Here is a 14,269-nt window from a genome sequence, read left to right on the forward strand (position 1 = left end):
GAACCTCGGGAACCCTGGCAGCAGGCGTAGATCCCTGGCGAAGCTGGGGGCACTCGGCCTTTTGATGGCCAGTCTGGTTGCAATGGAAGCAAACCATGAATCCCTTGGGGCAATCTCTAGCAATGTGCCCCTCCTTGCCACACTTGTAGCAAGCACCCGATCGACACGCCCCCTCGTGACCCTTGCCGCACTTCCCGCAAGTGCGGCTCTTCTGACCTCCGGATCTCAAATCAGCGGACTTGATCTGCTTGGCTGCCGACTGAGACTGAGCCGGCGGCCGCCGATCCACCCGTTGAGACTCGGCCTCCTCCCTGGCCTGGGACTCCAACTCGATCTCACGCTTCCGGGCATTCGCCTGAAGCTCAGCAAAAGTCTGATATGACGAGTTCGATACGAATTCCCGGATATCCCTCCTCAGCACTCCCAAATACCTACTCATCCGAGCCTGCTCCAAAGACACCTGCTCGGGGCAGAACATTGCCCTCTCATAAAACTTCCGCGTGATCACCGTAACAGAATCGTTACCCTGCTTGAGGGTCAAGAACTCCTGAACCAACCGTTCCCTCTCCACCAGGGTAACATACTCATCTCTGAACATATCAGTAAACCTCTCCCAAGTCACAGCTGAGACCTCCGCCAGAGTGAAGTTCGCCGTCACGAACTTCCACCAATCCTTTGCTCCCAGGCGGAGCTGGTTCAGGGCGAACCGAACCCTCAGATGCTCCGGACATGAACAAGTATAGAAGCATCCCTCGATATCAGCAATCCATCTCATCGCAGCAATCGGATCCTACATCCCGTCAAACTCTGGCGGCTTCGTGTTGCTGAACTCCCGGAACAGCAACGAGTCACCCCCCTGTGGTCTGGCAGCGGCCACAGCTGCGGTAGCTACAGCGGCGGCAGCCTCAGTCAATGCGGCGTACCGCTCATCAAATGTCTCCATCAGTGTGGTCTTAATAGACCCAAACATCTCCGGAATCTCGGCCCGGATCGCTGCAGCTACCTCCTCATGAATCATCTAACGAAGCTCCTCATCAGTCACACCACTCGTACCAGGTCTGTGTCGTGGTCCAACCATGATGTCTCTGAAATACAACATAAAAATATCAGAGACTCTATCGGGCATAATCGCACTCGATAACACAGTCCTACTCTGTCTCCAATGCCCAGGGATTCTTACTTGGGCTGTCCACTGACCCGGTGTCCTTGGTAGTACGGGCCCAATACTACTAATTACACCGCGTCGGTATTCACCCCAAGTCCTCCTCCCCAAACCCCGAATCATGAGTACTCTATTCCTGCCATACACTAGTTACCCACTCGCTCTCAAGCACCTCATAGAAGCAGGTTTCCCTAGACTAAGGCATCACAAAATCAGGCCACTCTAGTCCTAATATGTATACCTAGTCCACTAGCATGCATATCATATCATATCATATCTCATAACACATATTGTAAGAGTATTTTGGGGATTTACCATTCGGGCGCTGGCTCACCGTACACACTCTTTCTTCTTTGGTTGTCCCAAAATCACTTATCAAATTTTTTTTTTTTTTTGATTTATTAGTTAAAATTTTCTCAAATCCCCGGTTTGAGTTCAGTTACGCCCGAAGGTGTACCCGAATCCCTCAAACCAAGGCTTTGATACCAACTTGTAACGTCATAAAGTTCCAAACCAAAAATTTTCATTTTTACAATCATCAAAACATGAGTAATAAGTTTAGGTTCCAATGTAACAATTTAGTCCCAACCGATTACATAACAAAAGATCACAAAATGGTTTCCCCGAGTGTGTGTACGATCACGCCGGCGCCTTCCCACGGTCCTCGCTAGTACCTGAAACACATAACACAACATCTGTAAGCATAAACGCTTAGTGAGTTCCCCAAAATACAACCTACGCACGTACGCTTTTCCAGGCCTTGACCTTCCGGTCCATGTGTCTCAGGGGACTTCCGTCCCGACTGGGTAAACCTTCCGGTCCTACCCACGTCAACCTTACAGTCCATATGACCACGCCTTCCGGCCCATAACATGTTGCCTTCCGGCCCAAATCAAGCATATCATACATGGCACATATAACGAATAACTTCACACACATAAGGCATATATCTCATATCATATTCGACCTTCCGGTCACACAGTCAAAACCCTTCCCGGTACAGTATAGTGAGAAGACTCACCTCGTATGCCTCGCTAAGTCGCTAATCGTGAATCCTGGAATCACTCGTGCTCGAACCCTCGAGCTGCAATCCTCCTATGATATTATAAATCTATAATTATTACTTGTACCACTAAGGTTGACCATCCATATCAAGTCAACACAGGTTGACTTGGTCAACAGTCTTTAGTCAATTTGGACCGGACTCGGCGAGTGCACTATAGTGACTCGGCGAGTCTACGCGTTTTAACCAACTCTCAAGGATTTTCCCTTTGACTCGTCGAGTACTCCCCCGACTCGACGAGTTCCACCTGGGCGTGAATCACAGGTCCACCGCGACTCAACGTGCTGAGTCGCAAGGTCAACTCGGCGAGTCCCAACTTGACTCGGTCCACCTGTCAAAACCTTTCCAACTCTCTGCGACTCACTGAGTCGCCCACAACTCGGTCAGGACTACACACTGGGTGGTCTCAAGGACAATCTTCAAGTGACTCGTCGAGTCTGTTCTTCAGACTCGGCGATTCCATGCCATGCACCAGCTAAAACTAGCTTTTGCAGTCAGATCCGTTCCATACATACATAGATCTGGCCTTCCCAAGCTTATTTGTCACGTAAAGTCTCAGTCTTGGTCGCCATGCAATGCATACAAAGCTTATTTTGGAGAAACAACCTCTAATATGGCAACCTTAGCTTCTAACTCAAAAGAATGGACATAAAGCTTGTCATATGGGGTCTCCTGGACCTGCTAAGGTCCAGATCTAGGTTCCATATCTCCATGGGACCTTTCATACTTCCAATTTAAGCCAAGAAATGCAAGAAGAAACCCTAGATTTGACACATCAACCCAAAACACGAAGTTTGGCTCTGAAAGTTACCTCAAGAAGGCTCCCTTGATGAAATAGCAACAGATCCAAGCTCCCCAACTCTTCAAGCTTGATCCTCTCCCTCTTTTCTTGCAATAACACACAAAATGATGAACAAATGGCCTCCAAACACACTCACAAGGGCTCACAGTCGTATGGGGGCTCTTAGGGTTCAAGGTGACCGCAAATGAGGGCCATAAGGTCCTTTAAATAGGGCTTAGGACCGGGAAATTAGGGTTTCATTAAACAGCACGGACTCGTCGAGTCCATCCCTTGGACTAGCCGAGTCCGGACACGAACCTCCGCCCAAAACCGCGACCCGACTCGGCAAGTTCGACCTCCAACTCGCCGATTCCCCTCACAGAATATCAAAAATATGAAAATGAAGGTACCTGGGGATCCGGGCTGTTACACTACACATGTTCGCTAACTCCCTCGGATTCTCTCTTGGCACGTCGAGTACCCCCCCTAACTCGACGAGTTCCACCTGGCATGAATCGTGGGGCCACCGCGACTCAACTCGCTGAGTCTCAAAACAACTCGGCGAGTTCCTGTTTGACTCAGTCCGCCTGTCAACCCTCTCTGACTCTCCCTGACTCACTGAGTTAGCCCCTTAACTCGGCAAGACCACTTGCTGAGTGGTTATGGACAATCTTCATGCTACTCGCCGAGTCTGTTCTTCGGACTCGGCGAGTCTATGCCATGCATGAACTAAAACTCACTCCTGAGGTCAGATTCGTTCCAATAACCCTTAGATCCAGTCCTTCCAAGCACATTCATCATGTAAAGTCACAATCTTGGTGCTCATGCAAAGGTCCAAAGGCCTTATTTGATGATATGATCTCTAGAATGCTATTCTATGCTTATGGCCTCCATTAACACTCATAAAGCTTGAGGGAAAAGGGTCTCTGGACCTCTTTGGGTCCAGATCTAAAGTACTAACACAAGAAGGAGCCAATTACTCCATGGATCTCTTCCACAAAGAAACCCTAACTCTAAGATTCACAACAAGGAGTGAGAAAGGAACGAATGGATACCTCAAATGAAGTCCCTGAGCTCAGAAATCACTGGATTAGCACCTTCTTTGGTCTCCTCTTGCCTTGATCTTCTTTTATATGCAAAAATACCCACAAATAATCAAGGATCCTCCTCTTCTCTCTCACAAAGTGCTCACAGGCTCTTTAGGGTTCTCTCTGGGGTTGGTGGCTGCAAATGGCGGCCATAAACCCCCTTAAATAGGTCTCATACCCCGAAAATTAGGGTTTCATTAAACAGTGTGGACTCGCTGAGTCCTGACGCGAACCCGCGTCCAAAATCGCGATCCTACTCGGTGAGTTTGAGCTCCAACTCACCGAGTCCACTCACAATTCTCCAAAAATACAAATAATAATAAATACCTGGAAATCCGGGCTGTTACACGGAAGGCAATCATAGTTATGGCCGAAAGGAAATCAGAGTTATGGCCGGAAGGCAATCATAGTTATGGCCAGAAGGCAATCATAGTTATGGTCGGAAGGCAGTCAGAGTTGGGCCGGAAGGCAAATCATGGTAGGGCCAGAAGGTCTACCAGAATTGTGGGACCGGAAGGTCCCACTGAGACACATTGACCGGAAGGTCTTACAGAGTTATAGCCTCGAGTGGCTAATTTTTATGCATGTGGTATTTTGGGGAACTCACTAAGCATTTGTGCTTACCATGTTATGTGTTATGTGTTTCAGGTACCTCCGAGGATCGCGGGAAGGCACCGATGTGATTGTACACATACTTTGGATATGGAGCTATGATTGTGGATCCTGGATTTGAAATTATGTTTTGAAAACTTTGTTGAGTATTATGGTGTTTTATATAAAATGACATGTGTTTTATGAAATTAAAAGTGAAAATTTTATTTGAAAAATTATGTCGTTACAAGTTGGTATTAGAGCCTTGGTTTGAGGGATTTGGATACACCTTCGGGCATTTCTGAACTCAAACTGAGGATTTAAGAAAAGTTTTCAAAAAGAAACATTTTTTCTAAAAAGAGTAAAAGATTTCAAAGAGCGGAAAGAAGCAGTGTGTACAATCAGCCAGCGCCCGAACGGTGATTTCCCAAAATACCATTGTGTTGTGTGTTATGAGATATTATGATATGTGTTATGCATGCTAGAGTAGGCTAGGTATTCATATTTAGGACTAGAGTGGTCTAATTTGTGATGCCTTAGCCTAGGATTACTGTTGCTGTGAATTACTTCGAGTGTGAGTAGGTAGCAAGGAGGAGCTTATGAGAGGTGTACTAGAGGGTAGCCTGCGTTCAGCAAGATATAGAGTACTTGCGATCTGGGATCCTGGGAGGAGGACTTAGGGTGAGTACTGATGTGGTGTGGATGGTAGTATAAGGCACGTACTACTGGAAACACCGGATCAGTAAGCATCCCAAGTAAGAATCCTTAAGGTACTAAGGAACAAGTAGGGTGAGTGGTCGAGTGCGAGAATACTCGAGCGAGTCTGTGATTTCTTTTGTGTTGTGTTGCAGAGACATCATGGTGGGTACGCGCCACACTCCAGGGAGCAGCAGTGCTAGCGATGATGAGATTCGCAGGATGATTCATGATGAGGTGGCTACAGCTATTCGAGTTGAGATACCAGAGATGTTTGGGTCTATCAAGACCACGTTGATTGAGACACTTGATGAGCGGTACGCTGCTCTTACTGATGTTGTTGTTGTTGCGGCCACCGCAGCCGTTGCTGCTGCTAGGCCACAAGGGGTGACTCGTTGCTGTATCGGGAGTTCAGCAACACGAAGCCACCAGAGTTCGATGGGACGCAGGATCCGATAGCAGCGATGAGATGGATCTCTGACATTGAGGGATGCTTCTATACTTGTTCTTGTCCGAAGCATCTGAGGGTGCGGTTCGCGTTGAACCAGCTTCGCTTGGGAGCGAAGGACTGGTGGAAATTTGTGACATCTGATTTCTCTACTGCAGAGCTTACCGCGGTGACTTGGGAGAGGTTCACCGCTATGCTTCGAGATGAGTACGTTCTTCCGGTGGAGAGGGAACGGTTGGCCCAGGAGTTCTTGTTCCTCAAGCAGGGGACTGAGTCTGTGACTGTGATCACGCGGATGCTTCATGAGAGGGCATTGTTTTGCCCTGAGCATGTGTCTACCGTGCAGGCATGTATGAGCCGATATCTGAGCATACTGAGGAGAAACATTCGTGAATTCGTGACGAACTCGACATACCGCACATTTGTCAAGCTCCAAGCAAATGCTCGGAAGAGGGAGATTGAGATAGAGACTCATGTCAGGGAGGAGGCGGAGTCTCAGAGGAGGGATAGGCGGCCGGCACAGTCTCAGTCGGCGGCCAAGCGGGCAAAGCCTGCTGATTCGAGATCGGGAGACTAGAAGGACTGCACTTGTGGGAAGTGTGGTAAGAGTCACGAGGGAATCTATGGATCAGGTGTTTGCTACAAGTGTGGCAAGGTTTATGGGACGTACTCTGATTTTTATGACGTTTGACATATTTACTTGATTGGGACGTATGAAAAATGCGTTGGAATACTATTTTTACTTGAATCAAAAATAAATTTTTTGGTTCATATATTTTTGGGTTTTTTTTCAGTTTTTCTATTTCAAATATCCACTTTTATGTTGCAATAAAAATGACCCTCAGACTTTAACCCATAAGGCAAGCCAAAACTCATAATGCAATAATAAAAATCATACTTAAGATCAAGAAATTATTTTTAACTTTTTGAATATTCAAGAAAATCATACTTAAGATCAATAAATAATAAGGCAAGCCAAAACTCATAATGCAATAATAAAAATAGATCTATACAGCCAAATCTAAAATGATGGAACTATATTGCCCAATCAAAAAGTCGTTCGCAATTTTGATACCATTAAAGTGGTAAAGATGTTGTAAATAAATATTTATATTTATGTTTGATTTTTATATTAAATATTTGTTTATTTTATGTTGAAATATGTTAAATTTTATATTATTTAAAATAAAAAAAATAATCAGATAGAAAATACAAATATTTAATGTTTTCTAATTTTCTAAAATAAAAAATAAAAACTCGGTAAGTTTTAACCAAATACATTTTCTAAATTTCTATTACGTAAATGAAAACTATGCTACTTTTTCTGGAAAAAAAAATTCGAAAAAATAATAATAGTTTTCTACAACCAAATCCACCCAACACTTTGAATTTTTTCTTTTTAATTTTATATGTATCTTCCTAATTTATAATTTTGAATTGTTTGGATTTTAAAATACCCACCTTTATGTTGCAATAAAAATGACCCTCGGATTAACCCATAATGTTGATATATGTTGAGTTGACGATTGTTGATGATTTGTAACCCTATGTGGCAAGTGAATCAGCCATGTTTTCTTTACATTAGAGTATCCACAATCTATATCATCCATTAAATACACATTAAATCCTAATCACAGTTTTGTTCTTTCTATTGAACCCCTACCGAAGAGTTGAATGATCAATCCATTAAAAACATATTCAATCCTAATGACCACTTTATACACATTAAATCCTAATCACAATTTTGTTATTTCTATTAAACTCTTATTGAAGAGTTGAATGATCATTCAAGTCCTCCATTCAACTCTACTTTATATCATTACCCAGACTCAATTGAACACTCATTCAATCCTATCATTCAATCCAAATTTCCACCTTATTCAACTGAAATATAACTTCACTTAGGATGCCCTTAACCAAGCAACCTTATTATTTGTTATCTCCAAGGGTTCGTTTGGCAGAATTTAAATTTTTAAGATCTGAATTTCTAAGAGGATCTTAATTTTTTAAGATCTGATTTTTTAACATTTTGTTTGATTGGAACCTTTAAACTGTAATCTGAATGATAAAAATAACCATTTTACCCTTCTATAGTTTTGTGTTGTGCTAAATGATAAATGTATAACTGTTTGTACTTATCATGCCATTATAATTGTTTTTTTGTTGTTCCAAAAATGGAATTCTACTTAAATGAACAGAAATGCAAAACAATCTGTATGTAAAGTGTTATCGATGGGTTTGTATAAGTAGAAACTGTCATATACATATAACTGCAAGACAGTTTCGAGCTTAAGTACAATCTACAATAAATGTATAAAGTAGTATATTATCATGTTACAAGATTCACCACTTCAAAGGCTCCATAGGCTTCAAACTTTGATCTTGATTAGAACCCATGTCACTTGACTTTTGCTTCTTTACTTCACCCTTCTTCTTCTTGCCAGAAGATCTCATAGAAGATCCTTCAACTGAGAAAGCAAGATCCAAGTGAAAACAGAGGGACAAAACCCAATAAAAAACTAATTGAAAAAAAAAAACATTTTTCCCATTAAAAGTTGTGTGAACAAGGGCGATTTATTTTTAAAAATGGGACTTTATGAGGTAAATGCTATTTCTTAGACTTTCTCTATGAAGTCATTCTTTTGGCATTAAGTAAAAAAAAGTCATATATTTTACCATATTAAGTCCTATCCTTATTAAGTCTATTAAGTAAAAAAGAAACACGACCTAAGAAAGTTTAGTGTCCCTTATGATGGGCATTTTAGACATTTGACTAATAGTAATAATGCAACAGCAAGGACATGAATGTATACCTTGCCATTCCCACACAACCTTAGGTTCACCCTTTAACATTTTTGGATACCGGTCTAAACGAGAATCTTCTTGAACCAATTCCTCAACCTATAAAGAGACAAACAAGCATTCGAATAATAATAATAATAGTAATAATAATAATGCATGTAGTTTAAATGATACATTACAAAAACTCAATTAAACATCCTACGTTCCTAACATCGCTTTTTGTTTAGTTGTCTCTTCTACACGATTTGTAATTTTTGGGCTAAATGCAAGAAATAGAAATGTACCTTCCAAAACTTTTTATTATAGCATTGTACCTTCATTTGTTCTTATTACATCATTGTACTTTTATATTTATAGCAATTGGTGAGCTCCTACCTTTTAAGTGCAATGCCCCAATAAGAAATAATGTGGATGTACAGTGTTGCAATAAGAAAAACTGAAAGTAGAATGTTATAATAAAAAATATGGGAAGTATATCCAAGAGAGAGAGAGATAAGAATACCTTTTTCCATAACATGGGATTCCTTCTTTCTTTGGGTGTAAGGACATTATCTCTTAACCATGAAGCAACTATCCATGGTTCACCTTCTCCTTCACCATTTATGCTCCTTGAAACTAAAGCAGCCTCTTCAAGTGTGTCACACACCTATTTCATTGTGGTTTTACCAATTTCAATATACAAAAATCTTAGCTAGTAAGTAAATGACTAAATGTAATAACAAACTTAGCATTGTTCTGATAACATACTTATAACAAAAACACTTCCATAAAGAGAGACAGCACCTAATGTCGGAATATTTTAATAAAGAAATGACTGTGATTTTTATAAAGGCATTTTCTTCTTATAAAGGCATTGTAATTATTTTTTAGACATTATACTTTTGAAAAATCTACCCAATTATAGCAGTAAAACGGTTATGTATTTGTATACGATGATGATAAATGTTGTAAAACAAAAAGTTTAAACTAGAACGCTATAACAAACGAATCAATGAGAAGTAAAGTACATAATAGCCATTTCTTGCAATTTAACGTGATATAATAATAATAATAATAAGACTACAGGCTTAGGGGGTGTTTGGCTTGTCTTTTTGAGAGGCAAAAGAACTTTTTGGAAAAGTTACAAAAAGTCAGGTTTTCCTAACTTTTCCAAAAAGTCATTTTTCCTTCTATCTCAAATCCAAAAGTCACTTTTAAAATATATTTACCAAACATCTTTTGCCATTTATCTTTTCCAAAAAGGGCTTTTGCCCTTTCAAAAGACAAGCCAAACACCCCCTTAATATCTCCAACAACTGAATCATGATTAGTGAATAAAAAAGTTACAGTTGTGCACCTGTTCGTAAATCTCTTCAGCCCTAACTGACAAGTAATGTCTGTGGCAAACTCTTAACAGCATCCGTACACACCCTACGAGCTGCAAAAATCTTAAGTAATGCCATAAACTTGAAAAAGTGAGAGACAATTAGCCTTCATTACATACCAATACACAAAATGGTATTAGGAACAAAGCATGCTCCAAAAGCCATAGTCGAACAGAGCAGCTTAGGGGCTTATAGTGTTCCACTAGCAACTCCGGACACTTAAACTCCTTAATTCTACATCAAGAAAATAATAAATAAAGAAATAACAGATGGGTGCATTCAACTGAATATTAAATAAATATAGCCTACCCAATGTTACTATCTCTCATCTCCAACAAATTATCAACAATATCCATTGCTCTGTTCTTTGCAAACAGATAGGTGGCATTGCCCTTTCCAAAATCCTCTGCCAGCAGCTTCACTTTGTCCATATTATTCCACAACTCATCCCAACGAAACTGTAATCAAATCAAATTAGTGTTTTATAGGTCAACAAAATCTCGCTACAAAGAAGAAAACTTGACATGCATCAATATTGAATACTTGGATATGAACAAGAAACGGACCCAGACTTTGTTGATTCCTTTGCACAGGTACTCAGAATATGATTCACAGACATGAGATTCTACCATTTTTGCCTGCACCAATATCATGTTATCTTTACATATTAAACATTTCAGAAGCAAAGTTACAGATATAACATCTTTTTTCTCTTCAACCCTTACGTGATGATCAAAAGTACCCCCAAGATAAGTGTTCACTCACGAGATTCTTAGCCATTTCATTTATACTTCCATCTTCTAGACATGATCTCCCATGTCTTGTATAACCACTTGAGCATTCCAATTTGCCTTCATAACATATGCCATGGCTTGGACAAGGATCACAAACCTCTGTAAAAAAATAAAAAATAAAAAGCAGCATCGGTTGATCGATAGTAAAAGCATAAGATGTAACTATTCCAGATGAGTATGGAATAGTCGCATCTTTAAGCTTAGCTTTTTCATGAAGACACATTTTGCACGATGCAGATATGCAGTTGAAAGAATATTGGAGAAATTAATAATCATTAAGAGAGTTTTAAGTTTAACCTAAGTTTCTACAAAAGGGTTATTCTTCTAGCAACCCCTCAGCTGTCCCACACCACCACAAGAGCATCATGTGAGATGTAAATCAGGTACACACCCACTAGGAGTGGTGGCTGCCCCCATTGGAATTGAAACTCCCACATTGCGGTTGCTAAGACTCAAACCCTTACCTGTTTGTGCAAGATTTAACTCCCAAACAATTGATATAAACTTTGAAAGAACCTTTCAGCATGCAAAAAACAGAAGCCCAAAAAGATTTTGGGTAACTCCCATTGTTTGAAACCACACAGAAATGCAGAGGTAACACATTTGATAAAACTAATACAGACACAAAATGTTGATGGAAAAACATGAACAACATCTTGTCTCGTGCACTACCCTTAGATCACTCATGCATTTTAAGCTACGCGTATAACCAACTTAAATGCCCAAAATTTCAAGGAATGAAGTGCATTATGCCCTCTTCAACTTTATACTTGAACCTGGATACCAATTAAAACGATTAACGCAAAGTCAATATACTTCTCCTCTCTAGCGCTCCATCCACTCTGAGAAGAAGTTACAAATCGACTTTATTGACATGAATTCTAAACCTTCGAGAAAAATATGCTAACTACACTGGAGCTAGCAACTAGAAAAATGCCGGTGGGAAATTGGCTACGCACCCCATAGAAGTGACACCAAAACTCAAATATAGCTTTCTTTTCTATGGAATCGATGGAATGAAGCATTAAGACAAACAGCTAATTAAATGAATAAAAAACAGTTACTCATGCATAAATTACAAATACAGCTTTGCTCACCAGAAAGATAATAATCCGATTCCGAATCAGTATCGCAAAACGGCTTTGGCTGACGATTGAAAAACTTGATGACAAGGTTGCAGGCTACTGCAACAGAGACGGCGATAGATACGACGGCGACGAGCTTAAATATCTCCGTCTTGGTCGGTAGCAAGCTTGGTGGCGGTTCAATTGAAGATAAAACTCGCATGGGAGAAGGAGGAAGAGAAGAAGGGGATGAGTATTTAGGGTTTCTGATTCGCCTTTTCGGAGTAGAAACCATTGTGATATGTAAGCTTTTACATATACATTCATTCACATATATATATATATATATATATATATATATATATATATATATATATATATATATATATATATATATGGTAAAGTGAATATACCTAACAACCTTATATAAACTTAGGTACCTACCCTCATCAAACTACGTCATTTTGCATTAAATTTTCGTTGCAATCATCCGAGGTTCTTAAACTTCATCCGTAAACTTGATTTATTTCTAAAAATTTTGGAAATTCAACATTATATTTCTGCTACATCCTTTCATTTGTTGCGGTAGGATATGAAGCTCATCAGGTGGTATTCGATAGAAAGACGTAATGTAAAAGAAAGATATTGGTGAAAGTCCAAAGATTTTGGAAGTAATCAAGTTATGTGGTTGAAGTTTAAGAACCTTAGGCAATTACAATGTAAATATGATACATACCGATATATTATTATGGGGTTAGGTACCTAAGCTTATATAAGGTTGTTAGGTATATTCACTTTACCCATATATATATATATATATATATATATATATATATATATATATATATATATATATATAGAGAGAGAGAGAGAGAGAGAGAGCTAGGTTCAAATGTTTTTGGCAACTATTGTGTGCCTAAATGCACCAATGAGAATTCAAGAAATAATAAATAATTAAAAAAATCATTAAAGGGTATTTTGGACCTTTTGTACTTTTATTTAACGAAATTATTTAATTGAAATCATTCAATTAAGGAAATAAACTAATCATTCAATTAAGGAATTAAAATAAATATATTTGACCTAGATATGCTTGCGGCCGAACACTTCATCATCGACATCAACACCATCACCATCACCGATTTTACTTCTTCTACAATCGACGGATCCAAAGGGGAGCACATACTCTCGTCTCGCAATCAATGATGGATTCTGGGGTCGATGAGGCTAAAGAAGGGGATGCGAAGGAGCAATGGCGTTGTTGTGGGGTCTATGAACACGAATGAGAAGCGAGAAACGGTGAGGAAATCCCGACGATTGCAGGTACTTGGATGGAGGTATCCTCCGGCAGCCTCCTGTTCTTCTTTCTTTGATCCGTTAATCCAACAATTAGGGGATATAACTGGAAATTATTTACCTCAATCGAGATTGATTTTATCTCGATTTTTTTTCAAGATCGATATTGTGTTCATCATCTTATTAAATTCGATATCTTCAATGGTTTATTTTTGCACTTCACAGTCACAAGTAGGATTTTGTTTCGAAAAAGTCAAAATTGGTGTGCATATTTCTAAATCGATAATGTAAATGTGTGTTTGTTTCTTGAATTCATCACTGGGAATAAATGCATGTGTGTTGATGATTCAATCACAGCTATTGAATTCTATATACAATCACAGTTCTTGAATTATGTAATGTATTCTATTAGAATTTATTTTATATAAATGTATTCTATTAGAATGTTTGAGAATAATTGTCAACAACAAGTACATTCTGTCAGAATTTATAGTTTTTATTCTTTTAGAATGCATTGAATTTTTTAATTTTTTAATCTTGATTATGTTCTCTTTGTGGATTTAGGTTTTGAAGAGAGTAACATTGATGTGGAGAAGGAAGAAAACATAGAGAATGAGAGTGTATTATACCAGAATGTGTTATGTTATAATGTATAATATTCTATCATAATAGATTAGTGTTTTTGTTATATTGTGATGTTTTTTTTTTCTTTTTTCTTTCAGAATGTTGTTATTATTCAATGAATCACAATCATACAATGTAATTATTTGGTATATTGTTAGTTCAAGAATTGATTTTGTGTATTTTTTTTAGAATGTATTTACTAGTTTATGGTTGGCATTCTATCATTCTGACAAAATAAAATCGAAAAATATATTTACTACTTTATGGTTAACATTCTAACATTCTGATAGAATAAAATCGAATTTTTAATTTTGAATTATTTTAAAATATTCAGATTTTTAAAAATAAAGGAATTAATTATCCCTAAAAATCCAAAAATTTCCTTTTTTGATATAGGTTAATTGACTAAAATGTCCTTATGCTGAAATTTGTGTGATTATATGGTATATGTTATCCTATTCTACTATCATAAACCCCCAGATCATGACCTTTGATT

The 14,269-nt window shown here is 39.0% G+C and overlaps 1 protein-coding gene across 3 annotated transcripts; it reads right to left on the reverse strand.

Moving 5' to 3' along the window:
- Positions 1-8,030: 8,030 nt before the first annotated feature.
- On the reverse strand, positions 8,031-12,169 carry LOC145001285 (Man1-Src1p-carboxy-terminal domain protein). Of its 3 annotated transcripts, none has more exons than XM_078960656.1 (10): positions 11,887-12,024; positions 11,087-11,631; positions 10,761-10,888; positions 10,562-10,633; positions 10,305-10,453; positions 10,115-10,229; positions 9,968-10,048; positions 9,134-9,277; positions 8,643-8,730; positions 8,031-8,297 (listed from the first exon to the last, which is right to left on the reverse strand). In XM_078960656.1, exons 3-10 carry the CDS (start codon positions 10,773-10,775, stop codon positions 8,173-8,175), a joined length of 789 nt encoding a protein of 262 aa, XP_078816782.1. In that variant the 5' UTR covers positions 10,776-10,888; positions 11,087-11,631; positions 11,887-12,024; the 3' UTR covers positions 8,031-8,172. The 3 variants fall into 3 exon arrangements, with proteins under 3 accessions (XP_078816782.1, XP_078816783.1, XP_078816781.1); XM_078960657.1 differs by having other exon boundaries at positions 11,087-11,253; positions 11,887-12,017; XM_078960655.1 differs by lacking the exon at positions 11,087-11,631 and having other exon boundaries at positions 11,887-12,169.
- Positions 12,170-14,269: the final 2,100 nt, after the last annotated feature.

The sequence above is a fragment of the Lactuca saligna genome, chromosome 6, assembly GCF_052625555.1.
Source record: "Lactuca saligna cultivar CGN05327 chromosome 6, ASM5262555v1, whole genome shotgun sequence".
Classification (NCBI taxonomy): Eukaryota; Viridiplantae; Streptophyta; class Magnoliopsida; order Asterales; family Asteraceae; genus Lactuca; species Lactuca saligna.

Bases quoted from the DNA above. Each gene is read 5' to 3' on its own strand.
- LOC145001285 (XM_078960655.1), bottom strand. From the start codon at position 12,148: ATGGTTTCTACTCCGAAAAGGCGAATCAGAAACCCTAAATACTCATCC. The intron at 10,454-10,561 runs GTCCGTTTCTTG...ATTTGATTACAG, and splicing joins AAGGAATCAACAAAGTCTGG to TTTCGTTGGGATGAGTTGTG. The intron at 8,731-9,133 runs GTATTCTTATCT...GTCTCTTTATAG, and splicing joins ATCCCATGTTATGGAAAAAG to GTTGAGGAATTGGTTCAAGA.